General features: G+C 45.8%; 1 protein-coding gene across 2 annotated transcripts in view; it reads right to left on the bottom strand.

Annotated features, from left to right (window-relative positions):
- Window positions 1–15,152, bottom strand: part of KLHL1 (kelch like family member 1) — a 230,053-nt gene extending 214,901 nt beyond the window's left edge. For both annotated transcript variants that reach the window (XM_066620078.1, XM_066620079.1), the window contains exon 1: window positions 14,677–15,152. In XM_066620078.1, the coding sequence (XP_066476175.1) occupies window positions 14,677–15,152 (476 nt within the window). The remainder of the gene's footprint in view (window positions 1–14,676) is intronic.
- Between the last annotated feature and the right edge of the window lie 2,611 nt (window positions 15,153–17,763).

The following is a 17,763-nucleotide window of genomic DNA, read 5'->3' as shown; positions in this document are numbered from 1 at the left end:
CAAGTAGACTCCCCATGCTAACCCAGTGCCCATTGGATCTGGATACTCACTGGATGCCCACTGGATCTGGTAGTCATTCTGGTGCTGCTGGAACCCTGGGCAGTGCCAGGGATAGGATTGGGCTGCCCCTGTGGTGGGTCTTCAGCTGTCTGGTGATGTGCAGGAGGCCACTCTGGCCTGCTTGCCAGTGGGTCTGCAGTGTGCAACGATGGAGGCTGCTTTGTGACTGCTGAAAGTAGCTTCCGTTGGCATTAGTCAAGGTGGCAGCCACATAGGATAGGATTGGGCCCAAAATGGAAATTAACTGGGAAGTTATCGTTCTTGCTATTATTACCCAATGCAAGGGAGCCAAACAAATAATAGCTGTCTTGGAAAAGCCTCCCACCCAGGTTAACAGAAAGCTCCCAAATCTAAGAATCTCTTTATATTCAAGCAATGGCAACATGTAGGCAGTCACAGAGTCATGGTAATCCATCCCCTCAGTGACTAGGCAGGTAAAACAGTAAAAATACAAGAAGTTTATTTAAAGCCTGTGAAATATCCAGAACAATAGAGGAGAAAAAAAATACAATGATAAAAAACAAGGTACCAATAATTCTGATAAAAGGAGAAAAGGGAGGATTAATTAAAGAATTAAAGGGAGAATTAAAATGCAAGCAACAACCTGAAACTTGAAGCAGCTTTTCTGGGTATTTTCCCTATGCTATTTTCATGCTATTCCATGTTTTTGGTTATCAAAGTGGTTATCAAAGTGGGTAGGCAAGTCCCCAGGAAGCATTATCAGATGGCATACTTAGATGGTCTCCTATGGCATACTCAGACAAGTGCAAGAAGAGAGCATGTGACCCTGCTTTTTATAACTTGTATTAAAGAACCTGTTTTATAATCTGCAGTTTCACCAGTGAGATTTAATGCTATTATGTTTCAGCTGAGCCCTAAGATTTCCTGATTCTGGAAATCAGGTTGGCTTCAAGATCGAGTAAGCAGGTTCAAAGTCAGGTCCTTTGTTTACCTGTCAGTAGAGGAAGAAGAGGCCAAACTGTCTTCATATGACTCAGTGGCCCCTTCAGGAAGTTGAGGCATCACATAAGCCTCTCAGATGATAGAAAGGTACAAAGCAGGTGAAAAATAGGCAAATGGGGGGGGGGAAATCAAAGATTTTCACCAGGTTAGATTAGAAATCCACACAAAAGTATACGGAGACAATTCTCTAAACCGGGGAGTAAGTAGATTCAGTAGGGTTTTGGGTAGACACAGGTAGACTTCTGGGCAGACATAGATAAGATTGTGCTGATAGTGGATTTATGATTTTATTTACAAAAACCACTGCACATTCTCTAATTAGCAACAAGAAAATAGATAAATAAAGGAAGATTGCAACTACAGTTTGTTCAAATAGTAAAGGAAATTGAACTAAAGCAAGGGTGGTAGCCTGAAGGTCTCTCTCTTCAATGAAGCTTACACACCATTTTTTACTCTGCTACACTCAACCAACATTATTAGCTGAGGTTCACTCTTCTGATGATAAACAGTGTACTTTAAACTGTGCATTAGTTGATCATCTGATTAAAAAACCAACAAGAATACAAAGGATTTTAGAAGAAAAAAATCCTTATGTTTATTCTGAGATTAAGAGCCCAAACTTATTCATGGGCAATGCCAGCACTAGGTGTCATAAAAGTGCTGTAAAGCACATTCTGACACCCAATGAGTAAGCAGCACCAGCAGGAAGGCTTGTGCCATCCTGCTGATGCTTCGTCCTTCCTGACAACCATTGGGGCAGATAAAGTTTGTGCTAGGCAGCAGAGGGACAGCACTAGGCAGTGGAGGGTGGTGGGAGGGCATTCCATAGGTGGGTATGGGGTGTTTGAAGAAGGAGGAAGAGGAATTTCAGGCCCAGTAGGGGGAGGGGCAGTGAGCCTGCAGGTGTTGCACAGGCTGTATGAAGTTTCTCAGACTTGTACCAGCTAATTAGCTGGCAGAGATCCAAGTAGTCACATTGAGCAGGCTGGGGTGCTAACATGGGGTAAAAAATGTTCCCTTACCCCAATGAGACCTCCCACCTGCTTAAATCCAACACTGGATAAAGCGTGGATCCAGAAGCCCTGCAGCACCCATGTGCGATAGGACTAGACTGTAAGATATCAAAGATGATTAAAAGCAGGTGTAAATGTTTAAAAGATAACGATTTACAAATATTGTTTTCTCCCCATGCAAATGGAAATCTAATAGTAGCAGTTAAAGAAAACTTGTCAGGTATAAGAAGGTCATCCAAGGTACAAATGTCAGAGAGGGATCAGTAGCTTGTTGCTCCAACAATAAGGTAACACAACCAAACTGAACTGATTCTATAACTTGTTTCAGCTGAAGTTAATACAGTTGCATTAATTTTCAGTCAAAGACCAGATAAGGCAAAGAAAAGCACCACGAACCCAAAGGGATGAGACTGAATTATGCTTAATTAAAATGAAGTTTCATTTTCTGTTGCCTTTCTAGTTTGTTTTTTAATTAAGTAAAAAATTACATGATACATTCACGGTATGCACCAGAATACAGTACGCAGAGTTATAAAAACTCAAACCACTTCAATTAGAGACAACAGTGACACAAAAACATGGAGGAACACCAGTAAAGTCTATCACATTACAGACCTTCATACTCTGAAAAATTATCATCCATTTCCACCCTTGACAGCCATGGAATTAGAGCAGTGTTTCTCAACCAGTGGTACGAGTACCACCAGTGGTACTTTAGCTAGTGTCTGGTGGTACCTGTGAGACCTCTGAACACCTGCCGCCTGGCAGTGAGACTAGGAACACAACACAAGAAACAGCAGTAGGAGGCTCAGCAAAGTGGGCAGAGATCCAAATCAGGCTTTTCTGCTCTTGGAAAAGCCCTCCTGTCCACCCTGAGCATCTTACTGGTGGTTGTCACATCGCATCTGGCCTCGCAACCCAGAAGCAACTGGTGATGATGTCATCACCATGTACTTCTAGGGGCTAAGAGATGGACCATATGAAGTGGTACAGCAGAGGACAATTGTTGAGAAACACTGAATTAGATATATCCTCTGGAAAAGAAAACAAATGAAGGATAACTGAATCGTCCCAAAGTATTGTCTTTGATCTCAATGCACCTTAGATAACTATCTAGAGAAATTCACAGGATGATCCTATGCATGTTTACTTCAAAGGAAATCCTACTGCAACTTTCAACATGTTTAACCCATTTTTGCCTAACCCAAAAGTGTACACATTTGGTACCCTGTTGCATAAATGCAGAAATGGCCTTAAATATCACTGATTTCAATGGGAAACATTGTGTCCCACTGTCTTCAAACAACATACGTTGGCTTGAAAGAATTTCTAACATATTTCAATGAGATTTACTCCCCAGTAGACATGCACAAGACCTGAGCTTAAAGCATGTACTAGATGCTTTCTCACCCACTGAAATAAAAGAAACTCAAAGTGATGGGATTTTGGATCAAATAACAAAGAAATGTTAGAACACAATCCATCAAATTTTGGTTCAGAATGTATATGCTGAGGAAGAATTTCTCCCCAGGTTCAGTGCTTTCAAACATCAAGGGTCATTTCACCACTTCTGTTCTATCTACTCTTTAGAATCACTAGTACAGCTGCAACTGTTCTGAAGATCCTCAAGTGAGAAAAATAAATGAGCACCTATAAAACTATACAGTAAAAAACTCGCCTAGCTCAACTGTCTAAAAATGTATTCATCTGCTGTTACATGCACAAACAACTGCTCACATAAGCAGTCTACTCAATGAACAGTCTAGTGCAACTGAGATCTAATCGTATGAATCTGTTCTACCCTTTTCAACAATAGCAAACCTTTTTTACCCTAGCCCTGGGGTCGGCAACCTGCGGCTCTTTCAGTCATCTGCTGCGGCTCTAGAGTCCGGGTGAAAGTGGCGGCACTCGCTGTTCCTGGAGCTCGGCCATTTGGTGGAGGCGGAGAGCCCGTGCAGCGAAGAGACTGCAGGTGGGGAGGGACGGGCGGAGAGCCCAGCTGGAGCGTGGCTCATCACTCCCCACCCCAGCCATGGCAGCCCCCCTCCCTCCGCTGATTGCCACGGACCCTCGAGGACTTGCCCAGCCCAGCCCAGCAGAACTCCTCCCTCAGGAGAAGGAGGGCACAAGCCTGTGCGGGTCTACTCAGAAGGAAGTCCCACTGTGTTCCAAAGGGCCTACTCCCAGGAAAGTGTGCAGGATCGCAGCCTGAGGCGGAGAGGCTGGCCACGATCCGGGCTGCTGGGGTTGCAATCCTATCTGCATTTTCCTGGGAGTAAGTTCCATTGATTACAATGGGACATACTTCTGACTCCCAGTCCTGTGCCTGTCTACTCAGAAGTAAGTCCCACTGTAATCAATGGAACTTACTCCCAGGAAAATGCAGATAGGATTGCAACCCCAGCAGCCCGGATCGTGGCCAGCCTCTCCTCCTCAGGCGGATTGCTGTGGCGGAGAGTTGGGGGGCAGCAGGTTGGAGCTGTGTGGGGCAGCCTAAAGGGGGGGCTTGGGCGGGCGCTGTGGGTCCTTCCTCAGATCATCCCCCCCGCACCCGCGGCGGCAGGGGAGCCTCTTCTGCGGGGGGGGGCTGCGACATCGCTGTCCCCTGCTGGCGGGTTTGCTAGCAACCGAGCGCCCAGCCCCATGCCTGTCTACACAGAAGTAAGTTCCATTGGAGTCAATGGGGCTTACTCCCAGGAAAGTGTGTATAGGATTGGGCTGTGAGAGCCCAATCCTGTGCCTGTCTACTCAGAAGTAAGTCCCATTGTAATCAATGGAACTTACATCACCTGTGACGGGGGCAGCGCCGGGCAGTGTGAGGAGCCAGGAGGCGAGGGGCAGCGGCAGGACTCCCTCCGGGACCCCCATCCTCCGCTCCACTGGGCTGCAGACCAGAGATGCGCGTCCAGCACAGTTGCCCCCTTCACTGGCCAAGGGATGCTGCCCCACCCGGGTTGCAGCCAGAGGCAGCAGGAGAGAGGCAGAGAGCTGCGGGGACGAGGGCGAGAAGAGCCTCTCCTCTCCTTCCAGCCCGGCACCAGCTGAGCGCTCAAGCCCCTTCGGCGGGATCCTCGAAGGGACGTTCGAGGTCTGCCTGCAACAGCTCGCCCACCTCCCCTCCAGGCTGAGTGCTGCGCCCTCCTCCAGCTATGCCACTGCATGTGAGTGCCCTTGGCAGGGGTGTCTGTGTGCCTGGGTGGCCCAAAGGCTGTGCTTTCAGAGGCACCAAGGCGTGATCAGCACATGCAGCCTTCCTGGGTTTCTCCACCAGTATACCCAGTGGTACCACCAGTGTTGCTTGAGGGGTGTCTGGTGGGATTAAAAAAATGCAACACACTATAGTTTTTTTTTATACATAGCATAAAGGTAAAAAAAAACTATATATGTAGTGTTATCTTCATTTTAGATGTCAAAAGGGTTTTGTGGCTCCCAAGGTTTTCTTTTCCCTGGAAAATGGGTCCAAATGGCTCTTTGAATGTTTAAGGTTGCCGACCCCTGCCCTAGCCCAAATCAAAGCAGTGATTGAGGAACTGTGAGTGGGGTCTGAAGGTGGAACTATATAAGGAACAGACTTGCAAATCCCAAACCCATACTGCTCCCAAACATACAAAGGAGGGTCATGCATTTGTAGAGGGAAAGCGGCAGGTTGGAAAGAGGGCACCTTTCACCACCTGCTCATTCTCCTCTGCAACCATTACAGGTGCCCTTTCCCTACTTGTCCAAGTTCACCACCATGTTTTCTGTGAAAATGAGAAGTGGCAGGGCAGAGGATGGCACAGGAAAAGCAACAGGAGAGAGAAGGGTTAGCATCCAGTCCCACTGCTACATGCCTCCTGCCAATGCTTTCCATCCTCACTTTGCATGTTCAGAAGCAGAAACTGCTGAACACATGGTTCCACCTTCAGAGTTAATTCATATATCACAAGATCCAGATCCACTGTAATGTTCAATTAGGCTGATTTAAACATTACCTATATTTATGCAGTACTATGGTGTGCTATTTCTCCTGGTAACTGCCTGAATAGTAGGTAAAACAAGGCAACACAAATCCCCTTGTATTTAAAGCGAATACAACTGAATGCCAAAGTGCATATATATAAGAAATACAGAGTCCAGCCTCAGACAGCCTTCCGTCAACAAGTGACAGAAATAGTTTTTAACTTCAGAGGGGTTACAATTCTCACCCATATGGCCTTGGGAAAGAGTAGCTATTCAGAATTATGGCAATATAACTAAGTACATATTCAGTGAGTTGTGGATAAATTTGTGAAGGATACAGAGATACCATCCCAACCAAGACTCCCCCATTGGAATTTTTGTTGCATGCAAATTCTAAAAAGTAGGACCTTACTCATAGTATTTAGGAAAGATAAAACTGCTACATGTCCTTAGACTCAATTGTGACAGACGTATCTGGCACCTAATGTGAATTGTCTGAACACTTGTCATACCTAGAAAAACACAGAGATATCTCAATGCAGCTGGAGAATAATCATTTCTATGCAGCTTGAGAATAATCATTTTAAAGTTTGAATAATTGATTATTTCATCCATATTAATCACAGGGCTGCAATTCTCAGATACCTAGCTTCCTAAAAATCTGATACTAGTATCTACTATCATTAATAACTTTTCAACTTTGTCCATGGCCAATACACAAAAATTTGATTTTTATATGAGCCAGACAAAGTTAAACACTTTTAAGTGTTTCAGTGCTTGGTTTCAGTGGGAGAGATGTACGCATGTACTTTACAATGTCACAGAAATCAATATACCAAAAAGGGTTTAACTTTGGCTAGATTGTGTTTGTTGGTGCCTAAAAATTTGGATTTTCTTGATTTGACATGCAGTCATCCCAGAAGCAAACTGGGGCATATTAAAATAAGTAGAAAAAAATGGAATATAGTTTCTGCTCTGTTAGTCCTACATAGTGAGAGAAAAAGGCATTATCTCTTATTGAATCAATGTCTCAGAGCAAAAAGGAATGCAAACAGAACACTTCATCAGGCAAATGAAAGAGCGTGAATGGTTGCAAAGTTTGCAAATACTTGCAAAGTTCAATACTAAACATATTTACTCAGAAGTAGATCCCATTAACATCAGTGGAACTTGCTTTCTACTAGAATTACATAGGGTTGCAACCTAATCTATCCTTTGGGGATGGCTGACAAGAACCTCCAAGTGGTTTGCAGGAACTTTAAGAGTGCTGCAATCTTATGAGTCCAGAGGTAACACAGCAAATAAGGGCGATGAAAATTTTGCTTCAAAACCACTAGCTTTAACTCACTAGTTAGTAACTCACTAGTGGGTTTTCAATATTTTAAGTTCATTGGCTCCTTAGTTAAAAAAAACAACACAGAAAACAATGACTGTAACACTTTCTGCTAGGAAGAGGAGCACTTATAAAACTTTCAAACACAAATGAATGGAAATACATAGGTTACCACCAACCTGGGAAGCACTTAGCTCTGGCTCCTTAAGGGGTGGGGAGGGGAATAAGGCAACAATATGATCCTGGGGCACTGCTGGGGAGGGATGTGAATAAGGACTGCTGGCCTTCAGGGGGTGCAAGGAGCCCTGCGGACACCTCTTCAGGCCTCCCCAAGCCATTGTTAAAGTAAAAAACACGATCAAAAGCCACTTTAAGTTTTTGATGAAAAATAGGAAGTGGCATGATTCTGGGTATTGCGTTGGTGACCTAGCCCCGCCCCCACAAAGACTTACTGTGGGAGTAAAGCTCCCTCAAAATTTGAAAACCACTATTCTGGAAGCTTGGGGAGCCCTGCAAAAGTGTCTCCTCACACATCCTCAGAGGCCAGCAGTTGCTAAGGTAAGGTGAAAAAACCACGTTCCCCAGCAGCTGCACAATCCTGGGGATCACTTAGCCGCTCCCCCACACATACTCACAGTGCTCCCAAATCCCTTGCAGGGGTTTGGAAGCACTGGTCTAGAGCTAAGCCAAGGCACTGAAAACAGATTAGGGGCAAGCTCTGATGGAGTCCAGCTCAAATTAAAGCTCAGGCCAGCTTGTTTTTTTTAAAAACTCTTGCTATAAAAAGCCCATTTGAAGAACAGGAAGAATTCAGCTTTCACAGGGCAGGCACTTCCAGTACATGCAGTATTTCAATGTGAATGAAATACTGTGCTTAACTCTTTCCCTCTGAAAGTTATGCAGTCATACATAACTTCATCAGAATTATGTCAATATTCTGTAGTCATGCTAGTCTCACAGGAGAAGCCAAAAGTAAGGGAGATGATGATTTAACATCAAGTGCATGCTCCTCAGTTCAAAAACCACATGGTACAAGTAAATTAGACTAAATCAGGGTTGCCCAAACACCGGCCCGCAGGGGGCCCCAATCCAGCCCCCCATCTCCACTGGGCACTCGGCCTGCTGGAGACCCGCTGGAAACCTCACTGGCCCGATGTGGAACTGCTGGCTGCTGAGCTCTCCTGCTTTTGCGGGAGAGTTCTGCAGAAGCCCCGCCCATCCAGCAAACACACTGGGTGTTGGGGAGGCCAGGGCTGAGGCCGCATGTGGGGGGGGGCAGTAATCAGGCCCCTTGAATGTGCTGCTTTCTCTCCCTCTTTCTCTCTGTGGCTTGTGAGTTCCTTATTCTGGGTTAACTTACTCCTGGGGTGTGTGTGTGTGGCTCCTGCAAGTCAGAAATGTCCGCCCCCCCTCCCCATTTCTCTCTGTTGCTTATGAGATCCTTATCCGGGCTAACTTCTGTGTCCTGCTGTATTTGGGGAAGTGTGCACCTTCTGCAATCCACAAATGGTGGAACTCTGTTGGCTCTGAGATACTTGGTTCGATGCATTTTTGTAAAGTGCTGGGGGGGTTGGTGAAAAACTTTTTCTCATGTGTTTCTACCTTGCTGGGATGAGTTTCTGCCTAGAAATATTTTTCCTCATGTGTCCCTGCCTAGAAAGATTTGTATTATAAATAAGCTCAGTAGAATTCATTCTTTCATACAAGTTCCATCTTTAATGTATTCATTTATGTATGAACATCTGCCTGTAGAACAAGCAGGCTTTTGACAAAATCGTAGCTGTGTTGATCAGGTGTTGAGCTTGACAAGCTATATCGAAGCTGGCTTTCACGAGGTTTAAAAACTACAGTTGTATTTGTCAACCTAACTGTGGCATATGACACTGTGTGGAGGGAGGGTCTGCTATATAAACTGTGTCACATCATCCCATGTAAAAAAACTGTATTGATTAGTCAACAATATGCTAAGTGACAGATCTTTCCAGATCATAATGGGGGACAATGCAAGTAAGGTAAGAAGGCTAAACAGCAGCCTCCCACAAGGGAAGCTATTTAACCTGTTCATCTCAGACTTGCCAGTAACAAGGAGACGTAAATTTGGATATGCCTAGCAGTGCAGGAAAGAAACTTGGCTGCAGCAGTGCAGGAAAAAAACACAGAGGTGCTGGATGCCCTCCTCTCAGAAGACCTCAAGATCCTGGGAAAATATTTTGCTGACTGGAGGTTAATACCCAGTATCAGCAAAATGCTAATACATGCTTCCACCTTTTTGTACATGCTTCTACATGCATGTACATGCTTCTCCATGCTTCCACCTTAACAATAAATTAGCTAATGCAGCCCCGAAGGTCTGTCTAAACAACAGTCCTGTGACAATATACCTGAGTGGCCACTGGTTTCCATTACTGAAATCACGGACTTTATCAGTCAACTAAAAGCACCTCCCTCAGAGGTGACCTTTCAGAGCCAATTCCTATTAATAAAGGGGTGAAACAGGCTTGCACTCTGGCTCCAACCTTGTTGTAACTTATTTATCAAAGACCTCAATACATATCTTAAAGAGATCAATGCCCACAGCCCCAAAATGGGCTCCAATCATATATCGTTTCTCTTATATGCCTACAACATGATTTTACAGTCAACTTCGAGGGTAGGTCTGAGATGTTTGATAACCTGCTGTATTGACTATCTTAAGAAAAATGAGCTACACCTAAATTTTGACAAATCTAAGGTAGTTGCATTTGGCAAATCTTGAAAACTTCTCAATTGGTCCTTTGAAGGGAAGGTTGTTGAACAGGTAAAAGAGTTCAAATATTTAGGGATTTATTTCCACCATAAGCATTCTTGGACTACACATCGCAAAATGGCAGTGAATTTAGTCAAGGTTACGACCCAAGCGATCATATGCTTCCATTTGACCAGGGGTAACTCTTATGTCCCAGCTGCACTGCTGGCCTTTAATGCAAAAACTATCTCCCAGCTCTTATAAGGAATTCCAGTTTGGTTATCGGCCCTTGATCGCACAATCAAGAGAGCACAGGTGATGTTTTTACATCAGATCCTAGGGGTGCCACACTGTGTAGCCTATGCAACTCTTTGTTTGGAAGCAGGACAGCACAGAGTGGAAACCCTGGCATGGTTTAGGACTTTTAGATATTGGCTTAGAGTGTATCACCAGTCAGATCAAGCTAGCCTGATACGGGCTCTCTTACCCGATTGCTCTTTGGGGCAATCAGACTTGTTAGGTGCATTACCCTCAGCACAGGCCTATAGAGCCTTGAAACAAAGGCTCCTTGACATCGAGCAGCAGGACCTTTAGAGCAATGCCTTCAAAATCTGCTCTCCATTACATCTTCATCTTCCTATTCCACCTGGAAGGAGGCCTATGTATTTTGACTTCTTGGAATGCCCCCAAGAACGAAGGGGGTTTACCTTAGCGAGAGGTAATGTCATTCCATCTGAGCAGCTATTTAGAAGATATAGAGATATTCCAGCTGCAGACAGAGTTTGCCCATGCAGGCTGGGTAATATAGAAACATTCTATCATATATTATTATATACGCTCTATATAACCTTCGTGTAAGTTACTTATTGTCGATCTTGGCCGCTCTTTGGGGTTGGAATGACCAGACTAAAATTATATACATACTTAGTGGGGTAAATGAAGAGCTTTCTCGGGTGGTGGCCAAATATATAAATATGATAATTAAGAGACGTAGTTCTATGATGGTCACAGATGGTTGATACGTGGCAGCAAGGCCTGGTTGGTCATGGTTGGAGGTGAACTGTCTGATTAATGTATCCCTCCATTCAGTCTTTTGTTTTATACTGCTTGGATTTTAAATATGCCAATAAAGCTTTCTAGTATCTTGTATCTTATCTCTAAATAACAACCTACTCCCTTACAATCCTCATCCAAAATATCTTGGAGTAACTTTGGACTAAACTCTCTCTTATAAGCCACACCTCAAGAACACGGCCGCAAAAATCAATACCAGGAACAATATGTTCCAGAAATTAATAGGAACAAGATGGGGAGCTTCAGCCACCACTCTCAGAACATCAGCATTAGGATTGATCTACTCCCCAGCTGAATACTGTGCTCCAGTTTGGCTAAACAGCTGTCATACTAGATTGATGCCAGATTAAATGAAACCATGAGGATCATAAGTGGCTGTATAAGACCCACTCCTGTCTGTTGGCTTCCTGTTTTGAGCCACACAGCACCAACAGCCCTACGGAGACAAGAGGCTATAGTGATAGAATACCGAAAAATCACCAACAACCCACTTTTACCAGTACATGCTGATCTTCCTCATCTATCAATTGGTAGGCTCAAATTCTCTGGCACTCACACAACAACTGCACAATAATTTTAACATCAGTGCAGAAGGGAAAGCTCAATGGGCAGTCGAACACCCAGAAACGGGTAGCTAACGGGTAGATCCTACACTTAAGGGGTCAGGTTTCGACTTACCTCGCCAGCACTGGAAAACTTTGAACAGGATCCGTACCCTTCATGGTGTTAGTCAGGACTCAAATGTTTAAATGGGGGCTAGTATCTACCCCACAGTGTGATTGTGGGTTCTCCCACCAAACCATATACTACATTGTATCTGGCTGCAAACTAAGGGCAGCTGCAAACTGAGGGCGTATACTGGCCCATGGTCTGACTTTTTCAATGATGACAACTTTGTCCTTGAATGGCTGGACGAACTGGACATTGACATTTGACCTAGTCTAACTGATATATATCCATGTATTATATGCCATATGCTAAATAAATAAATAAATTTATGTAAATTTATGTAAATATAGTCAAATTTGAAATATAAATTAATTTTTTTCCCCGGCCCCCGACAATGTCAGAGAGATGATGTGGCCCTCCTGCCAAAAAGTTTGGACGCACCTGGACTAAATGAAAAGATTTCCTAGTTATGCATCTCATATCCAACAGTTCCATTTCCTCCATTGCTTAATAAACTGCAAAGTACTTTTTCTGTTTTATCGTTGTTGATGTTGAACTACTGATTTGAAACAGCACTTGTAAAAAAAAAGGCTACTGCAACTACTTTTTGGCATAGAGAAAAACCCAAGAGTTTTGAGGCACCATAAAGACACGATCCAGTCACAATTAAGGGCCCAATCCTATCCAATTTTCCAGTGCTGGTGCTGCTGTGCCACTGGGGCATGCACTGTTTTCTATGGTGGGGAGGCAGTCACAGAAGCCTCCTCAAGGTCTGGGAACATTTGTTCCCTTACCTCAGGGCTGCATTGTGGTTGCACTGGTGCTGGAAAGTTGGATAGGATTGGGCCCTAAGCCATTTTAAGAGGCCATGGCATTAAAGGAGTTAAGCTTGCACTTAAACTCCTCCTTTTGAACTCAGTGGGATTTTCATGCATTCAGAATAAGTTAGACTAAAAAGTCAAACAGCCCAGTCCTAATTAAATTCCCATGCAGTGATGCAGCAGCTGTATCCTACAGGGTAATTTTGGCTACTGGATGACTCCTCAGAGTGGGTAAGCCCCAGCAGTCACTATGGTTCAACTTGGACCTGCAACAGCAATATTACTAGTGCGAGTCTGAGTTGATCTAGCCAGGGGTGTCAAACTCATTTCATACAGGGGGCCAAATAGCATTCATCATGTCTGCTGAGGGCCGAAAGTGATGTCATTAGACAGAAAGTGATGTCAATAAACAGGTCATAACCAAAAATAAACACTTTTTCTCAATTAGCTGCAAATGACAGAAGAGAAAACATGCAAATCTTGGTCATATTTCAAGATAAGGGACAGCCCAATTTTCATGTGGACTGCCCTTTCAGCAGTAACACCCCAGCACTGCTCAGAAGCTGAGAGCCTGAGGACCGAATATAAAGCTTTTGAGGGCCGCATCCGGCCCCCAGGCCTTATGTTTGACACCCCTGATCTAGGCCGGCAGGACTAACCTAGTCTAGTGGGTATCCTCCTTTCCACTAACATGCACAGGAAGGCTTTGGCCTTTCCACCAATGAACTGGCTAGTTTAGTTACAAAGTGTTTTATGGTGCTTTTGTGACAGCTCACTGGTGGAATTCATGTTCCACTGGCACAGCTCAAGGTTAGGATTGGGCTGAAAGTCTGTAATTCTAAGCATGCTTACCTTGATGTAAGCATCTTTGAACACAGTGAAACTTTTTCCAAGTAAACAAGCATATAATCAGCTTATACAACTACAGTCTTATGTATGTTTACCTGGCAGTGAGCCTCATTCAATTCCTATGGACCTTACTCCCAAGTCAGCATGCACAGGATAGGGCTGTTTACCCAAAAAAGTGTATGTAGGATTGCAGTCAGAAATCATTCACACAGATGAGAGGAGTTCAGAGAGAGGTGTTATTGCTGGGGGAAAACTGTAGATTCTTGTGGTACCCAAAAGACTAACTACTTTGTTTTAAAACAAGATTTTGTGGACTATAGTCCACTTCATCAGATGCTTTTGAAGGAGTCCAGTCCACGAACAACAATGCTGAAATAAAACTGTTAGTCTTTAAGGAGCCATATTTTTTTTAATTACATCCCACCTTTCTCTCCAACTGAAAACAGCATTCATACTTTTCACTGTGTTTAGATACTATCTCCTCCGAAATCTCACCTAGTTCAGTAGGTCTTACCCCTGCCCCTCCCCAAAATGGGCAAAGAGCTGCAGCTCTCTGCAGTTAACATCATTATACAACACAGAATATGCATACTGAACTTTGCAATAACAATACATTTTAAAACTGGAATAACTAGCAGCAGGAGAAATGAAAATACTACCCTGTCCCAGTGTTGCTCGCAATTTTATAAAAAGACAGAAGGGAGACTCCAACAGGAGCCACTGATAAGGATGCACTGTTGGGTTAAATAGGGACAGCTGTCCCAAGCTGTTAAGTATAAGAGAATCCCCATTTTAAAGGTCCCTCTTCCATCCGTTTGGTGCTACAGGGTTTAGTGCTACATCACGCCTTCCAAAGCGCACTGGGCTTAGATCAACAGTTGATGCCATTAATACTAAGTGGCATGCAGGTGACAGCAACTGAGCAGTGGATTAAAAGAAATGGCAAAGGGGTGCACACGCACACTGACTCTCTCAGGGAAGATATTTCTCCACTCTGTCCCAGGGACAGGCGGTGGGTGGGAGGCAGGTGAGGCAGAGCCTCCCCAGGGGAGTCACACAGCCACTGCTGCGTGAGGCACCCACAAGCCACGTGGCGTGGGTTTTTCGAAGGACTCCGGTGGGGAGGCGCTGCCTCACCTGCCTCCCCACCCACCGCACGTCTCTGCTCTGACCCCCACCCCAGAAGACCCCCACTGCATTCTGAGCCCCCCAGAGCCGCAGTTCCAGTACCTGTGCGCAGCCCCTTCACCTGTTGCCTGGCCGCCTCCCTCCAGGAAGGGCGCGGGCGCTTCCTTGACCTCGCGCAGCACCAGCGTCTTCTCCGGTTCGCGGGTAAGCTGCCCCAACCCGCCTCCGCCGGGCCCCTCCTCCAGGGACTCCACGTAGAAGAGGGTGCGGGGGGCCGGCTGCTGCTCGGCCAGCGCATGGAGCCTGGTGGTGGGCAGCAAGGTCCCGTTGAGAAGCGGCGAGGAAGAGGCGGAGGGCGCCGAGCAGGAGGACGAGGAAGAGGAGGAGGCTCTCTTCCAGAAGGCGCCGCTGCTCCTCTCCTGGCTCTTCAGCAGGCGGCTCTGGCTCGGCCCCCAGTGCTCGAAGCTGCTGTCCTGCTGCAAGCAGCCGCCTGCGGGAGCCGCCGGGTGGCTGAACAGTTTCCAGCGGAGGCGCAAGATGTGCTTCACGTCGAAGTCCTTCCTGCCCGAGTTGGACATGCTGCCGCCGGCCGCGGGGAGGAGGCGGCGCGTGGCGCAGGCTGAAGGCACCGAAGCAGGCGCCTCTGTGCGCGCCCGGGCGGAGAAGGCTCGCCACCCCGGGGTGAGGGCCGAGAGGGGGGTCTCGAACCACTGGGGAGGGCTCCAAAGGCAGGAGGGGGCGGCGACGGAGCTCAGCTCAGCGTGGAGTGGGGCTGGCGGAAGGCGCTTCCAGTGCGCGGCGCCGGAGGAGAAAGCAAAGCGCAGCTCCCGCCAGACAGGCAGAGAGAGTGACTGCTGGAGGGAGCCTGGGAAAAGCGCGCGCTGCTCTCATGGACCGGCTTGGGGAGGGGGGAGTCCTTTCCCGGCTTGAGGAGCAGCTCCAGTGGCAAGCAGGTGCGCCGCCTCAGCCTGACGCTCGAGTGCATGGAAGAGCCTCGAGTGCCGGCTCCACCCCGCCGCTCTCGAGGCAGAAAAAGGCAGCCTTTCAAGTTGCCCAGCCGTCCAGAGCGAGTTAGCGAAGGGGCAAGAAGGAAGGCGGGGTCCGGCTCCCTCTCCCGCTCTCACACACGCAGACGCGCAGCTGTCAAGGCCCTCGCTGAAGCGTTTGCTCTCCTCCCGCCGCCTCCTCAGCGCCTCCCTCTCCAGCCTGGCGAGCAGTGATGCAGATGTGCAGAGCCTTGGGCTGAAGGAGAGGCCGGCGACCCTCCCGCGAAGGGGCCAGCTCCCAAGGAAAAGAGGCTTCTGGTTCTCTTCCTTATTGCAGGAGGGCACCCTCCCTTCGCACATCAAGGAGATTCCGCCTTTTGAAACAAGACACCCCCCCCACACACACACACACACACACGCAAGACCTGCAGCAGTCCTTCCTTCAGCAAGTTGAATGGACAAGGAAGGATGCTGAGCAACTTTCGCCCATTCCTGAGCTCTCAACGCGTGCACAGAAAATGGCAAGAAGCCTGCCCCGTGTCCCTTGAAGTGTTGATTCCCCAGAGCAGGAATGGCGACTTCTGTATTCCCCTCAGATCAAACAAGCTGATACTGCAATCCTATGCTTGTCTAAGAAGTAAGTCCCACTGTGCTTAATGGTGCTTACTCCCAGGTAAGTATGCACAGAAATGCAGCCTGACACAATGAAGAGTGCAGGCTCCATTACAATAAGAATGCTACACTAGCTGTTTTCTTTCCTAGCCATTTGCTCACTTACTTTTTACTGAGAATCCAGACAATACTAATCTCAAACTGATGTATTCCTATTTCTTCCTTTTTGTGCCTTCCCCTCCCCCCCGCCCCAACGTTGATTACCACAATTTAAAAAAAAAAATTCCACAGAAAATCTAGTGCATTCCCCTTCAGGTGTAAGTTGATGCACACCACTGCCAAGGTGCAGTTTTGCTGTGATTGCCAACAGTATGTAAACCCATCTTTCTGGGTTTTTCTTTACCTGCCTGATAAAAATTTGGAAGGACGCCAGCTGGGTGCCAGATAAAATTATCTCGGCTCAATCCAGCCTACATGCCACCAGTTGACCATTCCTGCTCTAGAGAATGGGAGGAAAAGTTACGTTAGCATAAGTTTGTGAAGATTTTATATTCTAGATTCGTGAGTCAGGGACAGCAGGATTCCAAAAATCATGTCTGCAAATATTTCCTGGAAAGGTGCAGATTTCCAGTTTTGATCCTGTATATGTAAGTTGAAAATGTGCATTTTGGTATTGCTCTGATCATATATTCCTTTGGGAACCTTTCCATAAGAGCTCTTGTGGAAGATAACCACCATTTCTCCTTAATATTTACATAGTGTTAACAGTATTTAAGGTACATTAGGCCCTGAGAGCTCTAACTTTGTGAGGCAGTGTGAGTGCCCAGGAAGTTACAAAGTGTCTGTCTTGTTTAAGCAGCAAAGATCTTGAGGAGAAAGAAACAAATGGTTTGTGAAACAGACTCTTGGATAGGTAATTGTTGAATGAAAAATCTACTAATGCGTAGAAAAATAAATACTGTAAGCTGCCTGGGGCATCTTCCAATGGGGAGGGAAAGTTCAGATATGCATATTTAAAATACAGAAACAAAGGGCTGCTTCATGTGCTACAGGAAAAATGATTTTCCATATTTCCGCTCTGGGTCATCTTTTCTGAAACGTTCTTATCTCTGAATTTACATGGTAAATATAAAAAACAGAATAGACCAAGGCTCCTGAATATGTATCTACTGCATTGTTTTCAGACACACAAATACCCTACAAAGGTTTCGGAAATGAAATGGTCTGCACAGTGAAAATGTGGGGACCCGTTTATGATGTTCTCTAAGTGTGAACTATCTCTAGTTGTCCATTTGATGCTGTGGTTTCCGTTTCAAAATAATGAACTTCCACCGTGTCTTAAGATTAAACAAGGACAACACTTATGAAGAGTGAGATGGTTATTGCCCTCTGCTTTCCCCCCCCCATTCATATGTGATTATTTCTCAAAAGAGCCTACTTTTAATGAAGTGGTATTAAGTGAAGTGAAATGTGGCAATAAGTGAAGTGGGCATTAGTTATGCATGCCAAATCTCAAATCCTTTTGCTTGTAAGAAAAAAGTATAGTTGACTTGTATTCATAACATTGCTACAGTTAATTTGAGTTATAAAA

The sequence above is a fragment of the Tiliqua scincoides genome, chromosome 3 (assembly GCF_035046505.1).
Source record: "Tiliqua scincoides isolate rTilSci1 chromosome 3, rTilSci1.hap2, whole genome shotgun sequence".
NCBI classification, from domain to species: Eukaryota; Metazoa; Chordata; class Lepidosauria; order Squamata; family Scincidae; genus Tiliqua; species Tiliqua scincoides.
The sequence above is the reverse complement of the archived record's forward strand: the minus strand, read 5'-3'. Positions and strand labels throughout refer to the sequence as shown.